Source organism: Myotis myotis, unplaced genomic scaffold (assembly GCF_014108235.1).
Source record: "Myotis myotis isolate mMyoMyo1 unplaced genomic scaffold, mMyoMyo1.p scaffold_m19_p_38, whole genome shotgun sequence".
Taxonomy (NCBI): Eukaryota; Metazoa; Chordata; class Mammalia; order Chiroptera; family Vespertilionidae; genus Myotis; species Myotis myotis.
In genome coordinates, this window is record NW_023416344.1 from 1810357 (window position 1) to 1830831 (window position 20475).

The 20475-nt window shown below is 57.8% G+C and overlaps 1 protein-coding gene across 4 annotated transcripts in view; it reads left to right on the plus strand.

The window, feature by feature from the left end:
- Positions 1-20475, plus strand: part of ATP10A (ATPase phospholipid transporting 10A (putative)) — a 45955-nt gene that overhangs the window by 5477 nt on the left and 20003 nt on the right. For 3 of the 4 annotated variants that reach the window (XM_036303814.1, XM_036303812.1, XM_036303815.1), the window contains exons 2-9: positions 6890-7094; positions 11365-11450; positions 12926-13032; positions 13927-14058; positions 15172-15302; positions 17249-17501; positions 19099-19316; positions 19931-20125. In XM_036303814.1, coding sequence (XP_036159707.1) covers positions 6890-7094; positions 11365-11450; positions 12926-13032; positions 13927-14058; positions 15172-15302; positions 17249-17501; positions 19099-19316; positions 19931-20125 — 1327 coding nt within the window. The remainder of the gene's footprint in view (positions 1-6889; positions 7095-11364; positions 11451-12925; positions 13033-13926; positions 14059-15171; positions 15303-17248; positions 17502-19098; positions 19317-19930; positions 20126-20475) is intronic. The other variant, XM_036303813.1, reaches the window with a different exon arrangement.

A 20475-nucleotide genomic window follows, 5' to 3' on the forward strand; every position in this document is an offset into this window, starting at 1 on the left:
GGAGGCAGCCGATCCGTGATTCTCTCCCATCATCGATGTTTCTCTCTCTCTCTCCCTCTCCCTTCCTCTCTGAAATCAATAAAAATATATTTTTTTAAAATATATATTTTTCTTAAAAAAAGAGAGAAACACAGAAAACATGGCCCATTCACCCATATGGTGTTTTGGGGGGAAAATCCTCAAAGACTGGAATGTGTTGCATGTTTGGGGGTTTTGGTTCGATCAGCGGTTGGTCATTTAAACTCCTTGCAGAGTCCTCGCCGGTGTGGCTCAGTGGCTAGAGCGTCAACCTGCAGACCGAAGGGTCCCGGGTTCGATTCCGGCCCAGGGCCCCGGTCGGGGCTCATGCGGGAGGCAACGAACCGATGTCTGTCTGTCTCTCTCTCTCTGTCTCTCTCCCCCCGTCTCCCCCTCCCTCCCCCTCTCCCTAAAAATCCATGGGAAAATATCCTTGATTGAGGACGAACAACGCCAACAAAATAATAATAAACTCAGGACAGCTGACCCACTGGCCGCTGCGTGAGCGTGGACCGTTGGCGAACCCCCAGGTGTGGGCCCGGTCCCCGTTGGGAATTGCCCCCCCCCCCCCCCCCCCGTATTCCCTGAAAGATGCTCTCAGCCTGGCCTGTCCAGGGGCCCCAGCCCCACCCGCCTCTGGGATGACTGGGCTCCTTAGAGGAGAAGGGCTGGGTGTGGCGCCCGCAGCCGGATTCCAGATGTGCAGAGGGAGGGAGTGCGAGGCGGAGGGTGGGGTCCGGGCCGGGCTGGTCGGGTGTCTGGGAGGGAGCTGGGTTTGCATTGCACGGAGGAATGGTCCTTCACCCCAAATAGAACTTGGGCTTGGAGTGAATGTGGGTGGGCAGCCGGGGAGCAGGCGCCGGGCCGGCCGGGGCTCCCTGAGGCCAGAGGAGAATTTGCGGGGTCCCCGGGGGGAGCCCCGGAGCTCAGTGCAGGGTCCCCGGTGTCTTTGCTCAGGGTGATGAGAAAGTGGGTTCCTCAGACCCTAAACGCCGGGGGCCGTTGCGATGCGGAGTCACAGGGGACACGTCCCCCTAAGGCTGTTTTCTTCAGGGTCTAATGGCTAAAGGGGAGAGAGAACGTCTTTTTTTAGTTTGGTTTTTTTTTTAGGATTTTTAATAAAACCAACATGTGTTTTTTGATGTTTAGAGAGAGAGGGAGAGAGAGAGAGAGACAGAAACATCCATGAGGAGAGAGAATCACGGGTCGGCTGCCTCCTGCACGCCCCGCACTGGGGATCGAGTCTGAAACCCGGGCCTGGGCCCCGACCGGGAATCGAACCCGGGACCCTTCCGTCCGCAGGCCGACGCTCTATCCCCCGAGCCACACCGGCCGGGGCCCAATAAAAACACATTTAAAAAAAATAATAAGTGGAACAGCAAATCGATGTCTTTCTCTCTCTCAATCAGGAAATTTTAAAAATGTGTTTTGTTCCATCTCTTACTTCGCACGAGAGGGTATATACATACGTCCTGCTCCCGTATTCCACTTCGGTTGGCGAAGAAGCCTTTTTGGAAATAGAATGCCCCCCCTTGTCGCTCCTAAAAAAAATAAAAAATAAAAAATCCAGCGCTGGGCTTCCGAGCACGTCCCCGCCCTCCCAGGGCGCCACCCGGAGGGACCCCAGGCAGGCGGGCGAGCAGGCGAGGTCTCCGCATCGCGCCCTCCCCCGTGGCCCAGAAGGAAAATCAAGACGGAGCCCGGCCGGCCGGGCGCCGCAAGGAGAAGCGGTTTGTCTGAGTTGAAAGGGGAACCACGCGAGTGTTTTTTCCTCCGCGTCCGAGGCAGGTGGACAGCAGATAAGGGGCCGGCGGGCGGGCGGGCGGGCGCCGCATCCTGCCGGCCCAGGGACTCGGGCGTGCCCCTGGAACAGGTCTGCCGGCCGGGCCCAGGCTGCCCTTGTTCTGTCCCTGCCTGGGAAGCGGGAAAAAAGAACCTTATTTATTTGTGTAGTAAGGTTTCCTCCGGGCGATTGTGCAGCGGCCTCGGGACAGAACGGCCCGGTTACAAAGCAGAGAGAGGGCCAGCTTTGTACTCTGGCCCGGGGTTGGGGGGGCAGGGGCGGGGGGGGGCGCTGGGAGGCACCGCCTGGTTGTGCCTTGGACCGGGGAGGGGGGTGGGGGGGCATCGGAGTGAGGTTCCGTGACCTGACTTGTTTGTTTTTTTAATACATTTTTATTGATTTCAGAGAGGAAGGGCGAGAGAGAGAGAATCACGGACCGGCGGCCTCCTGCACGCCCCACACTGGGGATCGAGCCTGCGCCCCGGGCCTGTGTCCTTGAGTGGAATTGAACCCGGGACCCTTTAGTCCGCAGGCCGACGCTCTACCCACTGAGACACACTGGCAAGGGCTTTTTTTTTTTTTTTTTTAGCAGCATGTGCCCTTCATAGAATGCAGAGATTTTTTTCAACCGGTGTGCTGCAAGAATTTGTAAACATTTTTAAAAATGTTTTTATGGATTTATTTATTTTTTTTATAAAGAGAGAGGAAGGGAGAGAGAAAGAGAGAGAAACATCCACGATGAGAGAGAATCATGGACCGGCTGCCTCCTGCAGGCCCCCCACTGGGGATCGAGCCCGCAACCCGGGCCTGTGCCCCGACCGGGAATTGAGCCGTGACCTCCTGGTTCGTAGGTTGAGGCTCAGCCCCTGAGCCACGCCGGCCGGGCTCAACCCCGTCGTTAACTGGTCACTCTGATGACCACCTGACCGGGTTGGGGGGCAGCTGGCCACCTGCCCTGGGCCGAGGGCTGACGGGCACGCTCCCCGGGTCCAGAGGGCAGGGCCTGCGTCTGCGGTGCCCGCCCGCCCGCCCGGGGGACACGCGCTCCCCATGACGCGCCGTGAAGAGGGCATGTGGCCTGCTGCCGGGCGGCCGGACAAAGCCGCCCTTGTTCTCCGGGCAGCGCCCAGTGCCGGCCTGTGGGGAGGCGGGAGGTGTTGCTTTTGGACCCGACCTCCTTGGGGCGCTCTCCCGTCTGGAGGGCGTTCATCTGAGAGCAGAGCCGGGGCCGGGCCTAGGGCCCGCGGAAAGACTGGTGTGTCCTCATGCCCCCCCCCCCCCCATTCCCGCACCCCCTCCCCCCAGCACAGGCCCGAACGTCGGACGGGCGCCTGGCTGGGCTTTCCTCTCTGGCCACGTTGACAAGCGTCCGGCGGGTTCTCTCTCAGGCCTGTGAGCTATGTGGACGATGTGTGTCTAGGGCAGTGATGGCGAACCTATGACACGCGTGTCAGAGGCGACACGCAAACTCATCTTCTTGGTTGGTTTTTCTTGGTTCAATGGCATTTAAATCTATACAATAAATATCAAACATAGAAGTCTCTGTGTTACTCTGGTTGCAAAGATCAAAACATGTCTCTGTGCGACACGGCACCAGAGTTAAGTTAGGGATTTTCAAAATGCTGGCACGCCGAGCTCAGAAGGTTCGCCATCACTGGGATAGAGCCAGGTCCTGAGAATCTTTATATATATATATATATATATATTAATTGATTTTAGAGAAGAGGGGGAGGGAGAGGGAGAGAGAGAGAGAGAGATCCATGATGAGAGAGAATCACGGATTGGCTGCCTCCTGCACGCCCCCCACTGGGGATGGAGCCCGCAACCCGGGCCTGTGCCCCGACCGGGAATCGAACCCTGACCTCCTGGTTCCTGGCCAGCCAGGCCAGATGGTGAGAGTCTTGAACCCTTTTCTGTGGGTGCTGCAAGAGGGGGGCCCTGATCCACAGGTTCCCCACCGCACGAGCCGATGCCCTCGTTCTGGAGGTCAGAAGCCCAATACAGGTCTCACGGGGCTACAGTCGAGGTGTTGGAGCCCCGGGCGGTGGCGCAGTGGTTAGAGCGCCGGCCCAAGCAACCAACGGGCGGGGAGCGGGAAGGGGTCCCGTTCTCGGCCAAGGGCAGGTTCCATCCCCTGCCCCTGGCGGGGGCACGTGCGGGAGGCAGCCGGTCGATGTGTCTCTCTCACGTCAATGTTTCTCTCTCTCTCTCCCTTCCTCTCTGAAATCAGTAAAACTATAAAAAAATGACAAATCCCAGCACAAAAGGCCTGGGCTGGGGCGGGGGGAGAGCAGGCGGCCGTCGCAGTGCCGGCCCGGTCCCTGCGGCCGGAGCCCAATGCCCAGGGCTGTGCTCTGTGGATTCTGACCCGTAAGCGTCACGCTCCCCACTCCCTCCCGTTCCACATCCGCCGGCCGAGCCAGAGGCCTTTCCCCGAGGCCCGTTCGGGTTACGGCTGCCGTTCGGGTTACGGCTGCCGCCGCCTCCTGCCCTGGGGACAGCGTGTCCCGCGGCCCCGATGGCCCGTCCCAGGGGACCCCGGCAGGTCCCAGGCGGCGGACACCTGTCCTGGCCACACCCGGCTCCGGCCACAGCCACGGTGCCCGCCTGGGGGTGGACCCGTGACTCCTGGGGTGTGTCCCCCCGGGAAGAGGCCAGGGTGGACGGAGGGGTCAGCGCTCCGTGTCCGCTGCCAGGACAGCCTGTGCCCGGGAGCAGAGAGGCGTCGGCGCTGCTGTGGGTGCCCAGGGCCGTCCCGGCAGAGCCCGGCAGGCCGGTGTTCAGCTCCTCTGTTTTATTCATTTACTGTTTAAATATATATTTTTTTTTCATTGATTTCAGAGAGAGAGAGAGAGAAACATCCATGATGAGAGGGACGCACGGACCGGCTGCCTCCTGCACGCCCCGCACCGGGGATGGAGCCCGCCCCCCGGGCCTGCGCCCCGACCGGGAATGGGACCCGGGACCCTTCCGTCCGCAGCCCGACGCTCTACCCGCTGAGCCACACCACCCAGGGCGAGGAATCCTGCTGAAAAGCTGTCGTCGCTGCCTGTTGTGTGGCCGAGTGTGCGTTCAGCTGGGGGTCGTTGTAGGGTTTCGGTGCGCCTTTCTCAAGTGTGAACATTCTCTCCCTCCCCCCTCTCCCTCCCCCCTCCCTCTCTCCCTCCCCCTCTCTCTCTCCCCCCTCCCCTCTCCCTCTCCCCCCTCTTCCTCCCCCCTCCCTCTCTCCCTCCCTCTCTCCCTCCCTCTCCTCTCCTTCCTCCCCCGCCCCCGCAGCCCCGCATCTGTGCTGGGTGAAGGTCTGAGAAATAAATTCCGCCCAGGCATCAGGCCTTGGCGCGAAGTGCTGATTCCCCGAGATTCCTGGCTCTCGGGCGGGGAGCCTCCCGTTCGGGTTCCCTCCTGCGTCCTGGATTCTCCTCCTGGATTTTCGTCCGTCCGTCCGTCCGTCCGTCCGTTCGTTCTGTCTGCCGGGCGGGGGGCGGGGGGAGGGGAGGGGGCTCCCTTTCGTGGGCCGAGGACGTTCTGAGGCTGAGGCTGCCTGGGAGTCTCCGTCCACTTTGGTCCGCGTGTCCGTCACTTCGTGCCCTCCCTTCCCCTTCACGGCGTCCTGTGGGTCTCTCTCCAGATACTTTATTCATTTTTTTATTTGAATAAAGAGGGTTTTTTACATTTTTTATTTCAGAGAGGAAGGGAGAGAGAGAGAGAAACAGCAACGATGTGAGAGAATCGGGGACCGGCCGCCTCCTGCACGCCCCGCACTGGGGACCGAGCCCGCCACCCGGGCCTGTGCCCTTGGCCAGGAGTCGAACCCGGGACCCTTCGGTCTGCAGGCCGACGCTGTATCCACTGAGCCACACCGACCAGGGCACCAGTAAAAACACTAGGTGCCCCGGTTAATAATGCGGGTTTTTTTCCGTAGATGGGGTTACGCAGTGTTGATAGACATGCGATCTGACACGTGTGCTGTTGGTTGTATGGCTCCCTCAGATGGCCACCCGTTCCGATCGACGGCGCACGCACGTTCTGAGCCGCACGTCAACACGCACGAAGACGTGGACAGTGGGGTCTCTGGATGGTCGGCCTCAAAACAAGGAAAGCTCTATTGGGACGGCCTCCACAAATCCCCTGAAAGATGGGGGAAATGTGTGGTTGGCTAGGGATGGACATGACTTTGAATAAAGCACCTTTGATGTTTCTCTTGAAATTATCGTGTATCCTTGGATTTCAAAATCCACATTTTTAACCGGTTGAGAGTCGATCCAAAAAAAGTTTTTTTAAAATATCCTTTATTGCTTCTTTACAGAGAGGAAGGGAGAGGGACAGACAGAAACATCGATGAGAGAGAAACATCGGTCAGCTGCCTCCTGCACGCCTCCGTACTGGGGATGAGCCTGCAACCCAGGTACATGCCCTTGGCCAGATTCGAACCCGGGACCCTTCAGTCCGCAGGTCGACGCTCCATCCACTGAGCCACACCGGTCAGGGCTCAATCCGAATTTTTAACCGGTTAATGGTTAATCCGAATTTTTAACCGGTCAGTAGTTAATCCGCATTATTAACCGGTTAATAATTAACCTGGATTCTGTAATCCAGGAAAACACGATCATTTCCAGAGAAGCATCCGAAGTGCTTTATTCCAAGTCACGTCCATCGCTAGGTCCACATTTCCCCCATCTTCCAGGTGATTGGTGGAGACCGTCCCAATAGAACTTGCCTTGTTTTGAGGCCGACCATTCAGAGACCCCATTGTCCACGTCCTCGTACGTGTTGAAGGGCCGCTCAGGACGTGCGTGTGCCCTCGATCGGAGCGAGTGGCCATCTGAAGAAACTATACGACAAAACGGCACACGTATCAGATCGCGTGTATACCAACACGCGTGTAACTCCATCGATGGGAAAAATCCGCGTTACCAGCCAGTGCACCTCGTATATTTAAGAAAAGGGGAAAGCAAGCAGCATTGTCCAGTGAGCTCCCTGTGCCCAGCACCCGGCCGGGGCGGTGATCGAGCCTGGGCCCGTCCTGCTAACGACAGTCTCTCTCTCTCTCTCTCTCTCTCTCTCTCTCTCTCTCTCTCGCCTTCTCAGGGAGGAGAAGCAGTACGTGAACCGCTTCTGGCGGGAGATCCGCGTGGGGGACTTCGTGCGGCTCCGCTGCAACGAGATCATCCCCGCGGACGTCCTGCTGCTCTCCTCCAGCAACCCCGACGGGCTGTGCCACATCGAGACGGCCAACCTGGACGGGGAGACCAACCTGAAGCGACGGCAGGTGGTCCGCGGCTTCTCCGAGCTCGTAAGTGGCCGGGGGGCGGGGGGCGGGGGGGTTCCCAGGGCATCGCGGGCACGGCGCCCACCGCGTCCACATCCCCCCTCCGTCACGCCAAGCTGCGTTTCCTAGGAGACAGAGAGGAGACGGAGGGTCTGAGTGGACCCCTGGCCTCCCTGAGCCCAGGCCCCGCCTACCGCTGTGGGGAGCAGGTCTCCTCTCTCTCTCTCTCTCTCTCTTCTTTCTCTCTCTCCCTCCCTCCTCCCTTCCCCTCTCTCTGGAAAGAAATGGAAAAAAAATGTCCTCGCCCGGCCGGCCAGCGTGGCTCAGTGGTTGAGCATCAACCTAGGAACCAGAAGGTCCCTGTTCGATTCCCGATCCAGGGCACAGGCCCGGGTCGCGGGCTCCATCCCCAGCGTGGGGCGTGCAGGAGGCGGCCGGTCCGTGATTCTCTCTCATCGTGGATGTTTCTGTCTCTCCATCTCCCTTCCTTTCCGAAATCAATAAAGATATATTTTAAAAAAAGAGAGAGAGAGAGAAAGAGAGAGAGAGAGAAAGTGAGAGGTGAAACGAGACCGTCCGCAGGGCAAAGGGTGGCGGCTGTTTCCTCCTCCCCTCAGCTCCTCGGACAGTTGGTCTTTAATTAAATTATCCGCGTCCGCCGCGGAGGAACTGGGGGAGGAAGCGATTTATCACCGCCCGGGAAGCGCGGACAGCTGGCGCCCTGCGTTAATTGGACCGGTCGATACGGAGCCTTTGCAGAAATGTCATGGTTTTCCTTTGACGTCTTGAAGGCTGGTCGCTGAGCCCGTAATTTATACCGTGGGCATCTTCGCTGTCGGGCTTCACAGTCGCAGCCGTGCGGCGGTGGTGTTTTGGTTTGTGGGTTGTTGGTTTTTGTGTATGTGGTTGGAGGATATTCATTCTGGAAAGGGCACCGTTGAGGAAGGAAAGGACTTTGAGAACACCATCGCCGATGTGAGGCCAAAAAAAAAACCAAATTCATTCTAGCAGGTGGGGCTCCTCAGCCCCATCCTCTTTAAAAATATTTTTTTTTAATTTTTTTTTTTTTAAAGCCATGGCCGGGGTTTGGTTTTTTTGCTCAGTGGTTAGAGCAGCGGTTCTCAACCTTCCTAAGGCCGCGACCCTTTCATGCAGTTCCTCATGTGGTGCTGACCCCCGACCATAAAGATATTTTCGTGGCAACTTCATCACTGTCAATGTTGCTACTGTTACGAATCGTCATGTAAATATCTGATATGCAGGACGGATTTTCACTGTGACTCATGGAACATCATGAAAGCAGAGTGATCAATCACAAAAACAATACGTAATTATAGACGTGTTTTCCGACGGTCTCAGGCGACCCCTGTGAAAGGGTCGTTCGACCCCCAGAGGGGTCGCGAACCACAGGTTGAGAACCGCTGGGTTCGCGTGTCAACCCCTTGACAGAAGGGTCACGGATTGGATTCCCGATCCGGGGCAGGTATCCGGCTGGAGGGGTTCGCCCCCCGCCCCCAGTCGGGACGCGTGCGGGAGGCAACCGAGCCATATGTCTCTCACATCAGCGTTCCCCTCTCTCTCCCCCTCCCTTCTCCTCTCTCTGAAAAAAAAAAAAAAATCAATGGAAAAAATATCCCCGGTGAGGAATTAACAGCAGCAACCACAAAATCGTTCTCCCTCACCTTCAATGACTGGCTTTTTTTTAAAAAAAAAAATAATAATATATTTTTATTGACTTCGGAGAGGAAGGGAGAGGGGGAGAGAGAGAGCAACATCCATGATGAGAGAGAATCATGGATCGGCTGCCTCCTGCACGCCCCCCACTGGGGATGGAGCCCGCAACCCGGGCCTGTGCCCTTAACTAGAATCGAACCCGGGACCCTTCCGTCCGCAGGCCGACCCTCTATCCACTGAGCCACACCAGCCAGGGATTCGATGATGGACTTTTCAACAGTGGCTTAAAAATAAGAAGTTTAAAATAAAGCCCTTTTACATGGGTGACGAAGGCAGACGGCTTCAAAGGGTGACGGCGTCGGATTTGTGTTGGACGGGACTTCAAACAGCGGGCTCCCATGTGGCCTTTATCAGGCGCATTGCGGCCTTGACCCACCGCCAGGACGCCCGTGAGGGCCGACCTTGGGAGGCGAGGCGCACGTCCCGACCTCGGTCCAGGGAGACCGGCGTTGCCTGGGAGACCTTCTCCCAGCTGCTGTGTCGGCCTTGGTGGACGGTGGCTGGGACCGGTAGGATGCGGGTGGAGTTCTGTACCTGAGCTCGGACTGTCCGTCTCCGGCACCAAGACCATCTCAGGAGGGACACTCGGGCCCGGCCGGCGTGGCTCAGGGGTTGAGCGTCAACCTACGAACCAGGAGGTCAGGGTTCGATTCCCGGTCGGGGCACAGGCCCATGTTGTGGGCTCGATCCCCAGTGTGGGCGTGCAGGAGGCGGCCGATCCAGGATTCTCTCTTGTCATTGATGTTTCTCTCTCTCTCCCTCTCCCAATACAAATATATACATATATATTTTTAAAAGCTGGTGACAGTGGCATAGAGGACCCAGAGTTTGAGGGATGTTGGGGTGCCCCCCACCCCTGGGGAGGATGTGGGGAGGGGGTGATCCTGAGACGGGACGGAGCTGCCAGCAGCAGGAGCCTGGCCCTCTGCCCGTCATCCGGGATGAGCCGGGCGCACCGGCCGCTAGCATTCCGGAGACAAACAAGCTGCCGCGAAATTAATGATCTAGAATTAAAAGGACGCCGCGTCCCCAGGAAAGTGATTTATTTCGAGAATTCCATGCGTAAGCAACTCTCGGCCGCGTGGAGCAGGAGACAGCAGAGCCCTGGCTCCACCGGCAGATTAATTCCTGCCGGGGAAGGAGCTGGGGGCGGGCAGAGGAGCGAAGACCTTCCCTCTTCCTAAGGTGGAAGGAGGCTCGGAGAAGTCAGAGGAGGGAAGTCAGAGGAGGGCGTACGTCCTACATCCTACATCCTACGTCCTACGTCCTGCGGGACAGGCCATGCCTCCAGTGGCTGTTAGCGGCTCTGCAGGAGTCGTGCAAAAAATAAAAGAGTTTGGGGGAAATGAGGTGGGGTGGGGGTGGAGGGCGAAGTTTGCTAGCTCATTACCAGTTGCCAACTTCCCCTGCCCTTTCATTTTTTAAATATATTTCATTGATTTTTACAGAGAGGAAGGGAGAGAGTGAGAAGCATCGTTGAGAGAGAAACATCCATCAGCTGCCTCCTGCACGTCCCCCGACCGGGGATCGAGCCCGCAACCGAGGTGTGTGTCCTGGCCGGGAATCGAACCCGGGACCCATCAGTCCGCCGGCCGTTGCTCTATCCACTGAGCCAAACCGGTTAGGGCTATTTTTTTTTTTTAAATATGTTTTTATTGATTTCACAGAGAGGAAGGGAGAGAGAAACAGCAATGGTGAGAATCATGGATGGGCCGCCTCCTGCACGCCCCACACTGGGGATCGAACCCGAACCCCGGACATGTGCCCTGACGGGGAATCGAACTGTGACCTCCGGGTTCGTAGTGTTTGGCAGAGTCCACAATTATATGAGGACTCATATAACAGCCCCTGAGCCACGCAAACTGGGCTGTTTTTTTAATTTTTGTTCATCCTTACCAGAGGCTATTTCAATTGCTTTTTCAGAGTGAGTGGAGGGGAGGAAAGGAGGGAGGGAGGGGGGCGGGGAGAGAGAGAGAGAGAGAGAGAGAGAGAGAGAGAGAGAGAGAGAGAGAGAAACGTTGATGTGAGACACATGAACTGGTTGCCTCCCACACACGCCCCGACTGGAGGCAGGGAGCAGCCCCGCAACCCAGCTACGTGCCCTGGACCCGGAATCGAACGCGAGACCCTTCCATGCACGCCGGCCGGCCCCCTAACTACTTGGCCACACTGGCCAGGGCGCTCATGTAGGTTTTGACAGTGGTTTTCTATGAAACACCCCTTGACCTTGCTGGTGTGGCTCTGTGGTTAGAGCGTCGGCCTGCAGATTGAAGGGTCCCGGGTTCGATTCCCGGTCAGGGCACATGCCCGGGTTGCAGGCTCCATCCCCAGTAGGGGGCGTGCAGGAGGCAGCCGATCCATGATCCTCTCTCATCACTGGGGTCTCTCTCTCTCTCCCCCCCCCTTCCTCTCCCTTCCTCTCTAAAATCAATACAAATATATTTTTTAAATAATAATGATGATAAATAAATAAAAAGGCAGAAAGGTGAGGGCCTCTGAGGACGGAGCCGCGGAGCCCAGCGCCCTGACGCCCCCCCCTCCACCCCCCATGCTGTTTCAGGTCTCCGAATTCGACCCTTTGACCTTCACCAGCGTCATCGAGTGCGAGAGGCCCAACAATGACCTGAGCCGGTTCCGAGGCTGCATGTGAGTGCTGTCCGTCCCTCTGCCCCCGCCCTGTCCTCCTGTCTGACCGGCTTCGTATATGCGCACGGCGGGCCCTGGAGCAGCACGGAGTTATGGCACCGGCTGCCACGCCGTCGAAAATCCTCATATAATTGTGGACTCTGCCAAACACTTCGCCAGTAACAGCCAACTGTGGGCCGGAACCTTACCAATAACCAGAACAGTTGATTTACATATTTTTTTAAATATATATATATATTTTATTGATTTCAGAGAGGAAGAGAAGAGAGAAACATCGATGATGAGAGAGAATCGTGGACCGGCTGCCTCCTGCACGCCCCACGCTGGGGATGGAGCCCGTACCCCGGGCATGTGCCCTGGACCGGGAATGGAACTGTGACCTCCTGGTTCCTAGGTCCCACGCTGAGCCACGGAGCCACACCGGCCGGGCAATAAAAAGATACTTAAAATGCAAAACCGCAGCCACAGGCACTTGCGTCGGTAGAAAAACTGGAGTTGATTTGGAGAAAGGAAAAGCCGTTAGCTGGCAAGGGCATCTCGGGGGCAGTGATGTGTGAAAAATCCCTGAAGGCCGGTCGGTAGGGGGTGGCCGGATCCATTTAAGAGGCGTTCGTTTACAGACGAAACGGCCCATTAGGCGTGCACCGTCTACAAGAAAAGGGGGCGGGGGGAGCCACGCGGGGGTCTGGCCCGGGTGAATTCCATCGACGTCCTTCCTGAGGGAGACAAAGGCTCCTGCTTGTGGTCGCGTTGCTTCGGGAACGAGTTCAAGTCCGAGAACCAAGGAGGATCCGCTGGACACATCGTTCTTCGGTTTCCCCCAAAGCTGCCTGGCCGGCGCGGCTCAGTGGTTGAGCGTCGACCTAGGAACCAGGAGGTCACGGTTCGATTCCCGGCCAAGGGCACAGGCCCAGATGATGGGCTCCATCCCCTGTAGGGGGCGTGCAGGAGGCAGCCGATCCATGATCAATGTTTCTCTCTCCCTCTCCCTCTCCCTTCCTCTCTGGAATCAATAAAAATACACCTTTTTTTTTTCTTTTTTTCCCCCTTTATTGAATAAGATATTACAAATGTGTCCTTATCCCCCCAATGTCCCCTCATCCCCCCAATCCTGCCCTCACCCTCACCCCCTGTTGTCCGCATCCATCACTGATGCTTATATGCATGCATACAAGTCCTTTGGTTGATCTTTCCCCCTGAAAATATATCTTAAAAAAAAGTTCCCTAAAGCTCCTTCCCCAAACCCCTGGCTCTGGCGGTGCTCCTAGCAGCCCGGTTCCCAGGGAACGCCGACGAGAACCCACGCCGGGTCTTGTAGAATCCACGGAGGCAGGGTGCCCGCCCTCCGGGGTCCCAGTTCGCCCTCCCCGCCCTGCACCCTGCGCCCAGGCCTCGCCTCCCCAAGGCAGCGCTCCCTGGGACGGGAGGCCCGGGTAGGTGTCCCCCATGACGGGTGACACATGTCCCCCCCGCAGCACGCACGAGAACGGGAAGAAGGCCGGGCTGCACAAGGAGAACCTGCTGCTACGAGGCTGCACCGTCCGGAACACGGAGGCCGTGGTGGGCATCGTCATCTACGCAGGTGGGCACGCGGGTCGCACGTGGGGGGACCTGGGGGGGCACACCGGCTGCCCTCCTCGTCCTGTGAGCTTGGGAGCATCCCCCCTTTTCTTTTTAAAATATATTTTGATGGATTTCAGAGAGGAAGGGAGAGGGGGAGAGAGAGAGAGACACACACACACATCCGTGATGAGAGAGAATCATGGATCAGCCGCCTCCTGCACGCCCCCGACAGGGGATCGAGCCCCCAACCCGGGCGTGTGCCCTGGCCGGGACCCTTGAACCGTGACCTCCTGGTTCATGGGTCGATGCTCAACCATTGAGCCACACTGGCTGGGGTGTGGGTTTTTTTTTTTTTCCTGATTATAAAAGTAGCATAGCTCTTAGCCAGTTTGGCTCAGTGGATAGAGCGTCGGCCTGCGGACTCAAGGGTCCCAGGTTTGATTCCAGTCAAGGGCATGGACCTTGGCTGCGGCCACATCCCCAGTGGGGAGCATGCAGGAGGCAGCTGATGATGTGTCTCTCTCATCGATGTTTCTAACTCTCTGTCCCTCTCCCTTCCTCTCTGTAAAAAAGTCAATAAACTATATTTTTAAAAAAAAAGAAATGAGAAAAAAAGCACAATATCTAATCCCATCTTGACCCAAAAGTGCTCCCCGTGAGCGCGTTAGCCTGGGGCCCTCCGTGCAGCTCCGTGGCTGTTGCCGGGTTCGGATCGTTGCTGTACCCTTCTCTCTCTCTCTTTTTTTTTATACCCTGCTCTTTTGGCCGGGCCTGCCCCCTACGTATTCCTGGATGGCGGCGGCGTTACACCTCCGTCCGCAGAGACGGTGCCAGGGGTCCCCTCCCGGCCGGACACTGACTGCTGCGCCCCCCTCCTCCCCCCCCCACCCCCTCCCTCCCCGCCCCCCCACAGGACACGAAACGAAGGCGCTGCTGAACAGCAGCGGCCCTCGCTACAAGCGCAGCATGCTGGAGCGGCAGATGAACTGCGACGTGCTCTGGTGTGTCCTTCTCCTCGTTTGTACGTGTCTGTTCTCAGCGGTCGGTGAGTCTCCCCGCGGGACGGCCTCCGGGCGGGCCTGGTGGGCTGCCCGCGACTCCTCCTTGGGCCCTAAAGCCGAGTGGCGTCCGCCGGGGCCACGGGGAGACGCCCAGGCGCGTGGGCGTGGCGCCCGGGGTCGTATTTCCCGTTGGAAGTTTCCTGGACGGAGGGATGATGTTTTACTTTTATTATTATTGTGTTGTTGTTGCTGTTGCTGTTGCTAGTCCTGACCCGGGGATGTTTTCCCATTGATTTCTAGACAGAGTGGAAGAGACGGGGAGAGGCAGAGAGAAACATCGATGTGAGAGGAACACGGTTGGTTGGCTGCCTCCTGCACCTGCCCCCACCGGGGCCCAGGCTGGGGAGGAGCCTGCAACCGAGGTCCGTGCCCGTCAGTGGAATCGAACCCGGGACCCTTTGGTCCACAGGCTGATGCTCCATCCACAGAGCCAACCTGGATAGGGCTGTATTATTATTTTTCTAATATATATATATATTATTATTTTTACATGTATATTATTATTTTTCTAATATATATATATGTTTTTTTATATATATATTTTATTGATTTTTTACAGAGAGGAAGGGAGAGGGATAGAGAGCTAGAAACATCGATGAGAGAGAAACATCGATCAGCTGCCTCCTGCACACCCCCCAACTGGGGATGTGCCCGCAACCCAGGTACATGCCCTTGATCGGAATCGAACCCGGGACCCTTGAGTCCGCAGGCCGACGCTCTATCCACTGAGCCAAACCGGTCAGGGCTCTAATATATTTTTATTGATTTCAGAGAGGAAGGGAGAGGGAGAGAGAGATAGAAACATCAACGATGAGAGAGATTCACGGATCGGCTGCCTCCTGCACGCCCCCCACTGGGGATCGAGCCCACCACCCAGGCCTGTGCCCTGACCGGGAATTGAACCGTGACCTCCTGGTTCCTAGGTGGACGCTCAGCCACGGAGCCTCGCCGGCCGGGCTGAGCTTTGCTTTCTTAGGCGGCCAGCGGGCTCCTTTGGCCAAAATGTCCCCGTGCTGAGTCACCGCCTTCCGGTTCGGCTTCCGTCTGCCCTGAGCCGTCGGGCGAGTGACGCTCTTTCTCCCTGCACGCTGCCATAGGGCACGGCGTCTGGGTGCGGCGGTACCAGGAGAAGAAGGCGCTGTTTGACGTGCCCGAGGCGGACGGCGGCTCCTTGTCCCCGGTCACCGCGGCCGTCTACTCGTTCCTGACGATGATCATCGTCCTGCAGGTATCGGTGCCGAGGGCCCCGCGGCTCTCGCTGTACTCTCCCGGCCAGAACGCGGGGAGTCCTCGGGCTCCGCCTGGACTTAGCCCGTTCACGCCGCCTCGGGGCCGAGGACCACCCACCCGTGTACCGCCCGAATGCGTCGCGTTTTATGTCGACACCGAGTATATCCAGAGGGTGTTTCCTTGGGTGATTTTCAAGTTCAAATTCTCCTTTGCCATTCTCTCTCTCTCTCTCTCTCTTTCTCTCTCTCTCTTTAATATATTTTGTTGATTTCAGAGAGGAAGGGAGAGGGAGAAATATCCATGATGAGAGAGAATCATGGATCGGCTGCCTCCTGCACACCCCCTACCCTGGGGATCGAGCCAGCAACCCGGGCAGGTGCCGTGACCGGGAATCGAACCCTGACCTCCTGGTTCCTAGGTCGAGGCTCAATCACAGAGCCATGCCGGCCGGGGGTTCATGGAGCTTGCTCTTACGTTGTCAGAGGGACCCTGAATGTTGTCCTGGGAGCCTTCTTGTCTCTGCTGTTTCGTGCTTTGCAGGAACTAAGTCGCTGGCTGGGGTGCGTCCGAGGGGCGGGCCGCTGGGAGCCCGGGGGAGGACAGCCCGGGGGCCGAGGGCCGCCGTCTTCGCTCGCGGGGGCGCTGACTGAGCCGTGTCTTTTGTCTTTTCTCCTCTCCTCTCTCCTCTCCTAGCCTCTCTCAGGGCTTGCGCCTGCCCCAGGCCCGGACACACCCCGAGGATGTCTGCTCTCCCCTGCGTGGCTCCTCTTTAAACCCTTTGCCAATATCCTAAAACACTCCCCCCTAGTGACGCTAAGCCCACCCCTGTACGCTCCGAAAGGTACAGTACACTCCTGCTTCCTTGTGGGGTGCTCGTTTTATTGTATTTCATTTTATTTTATTTTTTTTTTTTCATCCTCACCCGAGGATATTTTTCCGTTGATTTTTTTCAGGGAGAATGGAAGAGAGAGGGAGAGACAGAGAGAAACATCGATGTGAGAGAAACACAGGGATGGGTTGCCTCCTGCACGCGCCCCGACCAGGGCCCGGGCCGGGAGGAACCTGCCACCGCGGTACCTGCCCTTGACTGACCAGAATCGAACCCGGGACCCTGAGGTCCGCCGGCCGACGCTCTAGTTACTAAGCCAAGACCGGCTGGCGTGTGTTGTCATTTCATTGATTTTTTTTTTTTTTTGAGAGAGAGAGAGAGGAAGGGAGAGAGATAGTAACATCCATGATGAGAGAGAATCGTGGATCGGCTGCCTCCTGCACGCCCCCCACTGGGGATCCAGGCTGCAACCCGGGCCTGGGCCCCGACCGGGAATCGAACCCGTGACCTCCTGGTTTGTGAGTCGATGCCCAATCCCTGAGCCACACCGTGGTTGTCATGTTAAATAGCTTAGACCAGTGGCTCCCAATGGGGGGCACACGCCCCAGAGGGCGGCAACTTGAGAATGCGTTGTTCACAGTGAATTTTTTGCATTTCTTACGGTTCTAGGGGCCGCATGTACAGTATACAGATACGTATGGTGACATATCTATGCATTTCAGTTCTCTGTTATATCTTTTAAAACTTCATTTGCTATTTTTTCATGTCCCTTCATATTATTATTATTATTATTATTAACAATTCCTTAGTGATTTCTTCCTCGGTTCGTCCGCTGTCCTTTCGCCCTTTTGTTTTTCTCGCTCGCGGACGCCATGTTCTTGGGCAGCTTGTTTAGCCCGAGTTCGTGGCCTTTTCGGTTTCCTCCACGTGAAGGGGAGTTCACGCTGTGAATAAGAAGAATTCTGTGTTGGGGGGCCGGGATGGGGGCGCCGATTGGGATGTTAGAGATGCCCAGGGGGGCGTGGCCGGAACAAGGCGGGCGCCACCGGCCTGGACCGGCCCCGGCCGCCCTGGTCCTCCGGGTCCCTCACCTCTGGGCGCCCCGCGTCCCCCAGGTGCTGATCCCCGTGTCGCTGTACGTGTCCATCGAGATCGTCAAGGTGTGCCAGGTGTACTTCATCAACCAGGACGTGGACCTGTACGACGAGGAGACGGACTCGCAGCTGCAGTGCCGGGCGCTGAACATCACCGAGGACCTGGGCCAGATCCGGTACATCTTCTCCGACAAGACCGGCACCCTGACGGAGAACAGGATGGTGTTCCGGCGCTGCACCGTGTCGGGGATGGAGTACTCGCACGACGCCAACGGTGAGCCCCGGGTGGGGGCCCCCGGGGCGGCTGGGCCCCGAGAGCTGGTCCGTGCTGAGCCCCGTGCATGCCCGCCCGCACACGCACACGCATGCACACACACAGACACAGACACATCCTTCCAGGGGTGCTGATTTCTGTTGGTTAATCCTCACCTGAGGATTCTCATTTTCCCGTTGATTTGTATTATTTCTTTTTTAGTTATAACCTCAGTCGAGGATATCTTTTTCCCATTGATTTTGAGAGAGAGTGGAAGGGGGAGGGAGAGACAGAGAGAAACACCCATGTGAGAGAGACACGTCGATGGGCTGCCGCCTGCATGCCCCCCTGACCGGGACGGGGACCGGGACCAGGAGCCTGCCGCCGCGGTCGGTGCCCTTGACCGGAATCGAACCCGGGACCCTTCAGTCCGCAGGCCGACGAGCTCTAGCCACTGAGCCAGACCGGCAAGGGCTTTACATTGATTTTTAAAATATATGTATATATATATATATTTTGCCCTAGCTGGTTTGGCTCAATGGATAGGGCATCGACCTGCGGACTGAAAGGTCCCGGGTTCGATTCTGGTCAAGGGCACATGCCTGGGTTACGGGCTCGATCCCCGGTGTGGGGCATGCAGGAGGCAGCCGATCAATGATTCTCTCTCATTGATGTTTCTCTTTCTCCCTCTCCCTTCCTCTCTGAGATCAATAAAATATATTTAAAAATATATATACATATATATATATGTATTTTTTATTGCCCTGTCGGCGAGGCTCCATGGTTGAGCATCAACCTACGTGCCAGGAGGTCGGACAAGGGACCTGTGCGTGGGTGACACTGCCCCCTGGTGGCGGGTGTCCTTAAAGGCTCTCCCTGGTGATGGGGTGAGTGGGGACGGAGCCCGCCTGGGCCTGAGCACCCCGCGGCCTTGAGGACCAGCCTCCCTGTGTGAGCCTCCGGCAGGACGGCCCCCACTACTCAGAGGGCCAGGCCTTCCCAAGCTCCTGTCCCCCCGAGACCCCATGCCCATGAGGCTGCCCCTGGATGGGGGGCTATACGTGAACCCATCTCGGCCCCTGTGTGTGCCGGAAGGGACGGGGCCCAAGCCCTAGCCGGTGTGGGTCCCGGGTTCGATTCCGGTCAAGGGCACGGACCTCGGTTGCTGGCTCCACCCCCCGGGGCCGGGCCCTGGTCGGGGCTCGAGCGGGAGGCCACCCATCGATGTGTCTCTCTCACATCGATGTTTCTCTCTGTCTTTTCCTCTCTTCCACTCTCCCTAATAAAATCAATGGAAATATATCCTCGGGTGAGAAACAAACCAACAAACAAAAAGGATAGGACCCAAGACTTGGCAGCCCACGGGCCTCATACCACCTCCCCCCCATCCCCCCGACCCCAGCCTTGCTTCCTGGGACCTTAGCGCGCTCTGGGCGAGCTCTGGGAATCGGTTTTCCCATCTGTGAAATGGGTTGAGACTCTCACCCGCACCAGGTTGGCGTGTAGGTGCGTCCTCCACCCCTCGGAGGTGGACACCTCGCCAGACGGCAGAGGCGGCGAGGGCCCTGCAGACGCGCTTCCACGCCCCCCCGGTCACCCCGTGGCCCTCTCCCCACAGCCCAGCGGCTGGCCCGGTACCAGGAGGCCGACTCGGACTCGGAGGAGCCTGTGCCCAGAGGCGGGTCTCTGTCCCAGCGCGGCAGCATCGGGAGCCACCAGAGCGTCCGCCTGGTGCACCGGACCCAGAGCACCAGGTCGCACCGGCGCACGGGCAGCCGGGCCGAGGCCAGGAGGGCCAGCATGCTGTCCAAGCACACCGCCTTCAGCAGCCCCATGGTGAGGCCCGCCCCCCTGCACACCCCCTCCCCACACCCCTCACCTCCGGGCCATCAGAGGCCTCTGTGTTTTGTTGTGGTTGTTCTAGGGCACCTACCTAGGTTGCGGGTTCAGTCCCCAGTCGGGGCATGTACAGGGGGCAACTGGTCAAGGTTTCTCTCACATCAGTGTTTCGATCTATCTATCTATCTATCTGTCTCTCTCACTTTCTCTCTCTCAAATCAATAAACACACCACCCTGGCTGGTTTGGCTCAGTGAATAGAGCGTTGGCCTGCAGACCAAAGGGTCCCAGGTTCGATTCCGGGCAAGGGTACATACCTCGGTTGCAGGCTTGATCCCTGGCCCATAGGGGTGCGAGTGGGAGGCAACCAATTGGTGTTTCTCTCACATTGATGTCTCTCTCTCTTCTCTCTCTCTCTCCTCCTCTCTCTCTCTCCCTCTTTCCTGCCTTCCACTCTCTCTAAAAATCAATGGAAAAAATATCCTCTGGTGAGGATTTTTTTTAAAAAAAAATGAAAGAAATCAAGGTGCCTTCGTCAACCACGCAGACACTTAGTGGGTCCCTGGGCCAGACCGACGCTGAGTAGGTCCCTCGGCCTCTGGTCTCCTGCAGGAGACGGACATCACGCCCGACCCCAAGCTGCTGGAGAAGGTGAGCGAGTGCGACCGGTGCCTGGCCGTCGCGAGGCACCAGCAGCACCCGCCGGCCCACCTCTCGCCCGAGCTGTCCGACGTCTTCGACTTCTTCATCGCCCTCACCATCTGCAACACCGTCGTGGTCACCGCCCCGGATCAGCCCCGGCAGAAGGCAAGTCCCGCCCCCAAGGCCCCCCGAGAGCCCGCGACCCCCTCCACCCCCAGGCGGCAGCGGTCAGGAGCCGGGATCAGGGGCCGAGTCGGGGGAGATAGGAGAGGCAGGGGCCCAACACGACGTCCCCCCATCACCCGAGTCTCAGGCTCCCAGCTCCATACAGGAGAGAGGACTGGACAGGCCGGGGACCGGGACTCGGGGACCAGGACTGGGGGGCGGGCCACCTAGACGGGGATCCTGGCGTCCCCAGCCAGCTGAGCAGGTTGTCACTGGTTCGGAAAAGATTCTTCAGGGTTTGGGAATGTTATTTGCATATTTGAGGGTTTTTTTAAATATATTTTTATTGA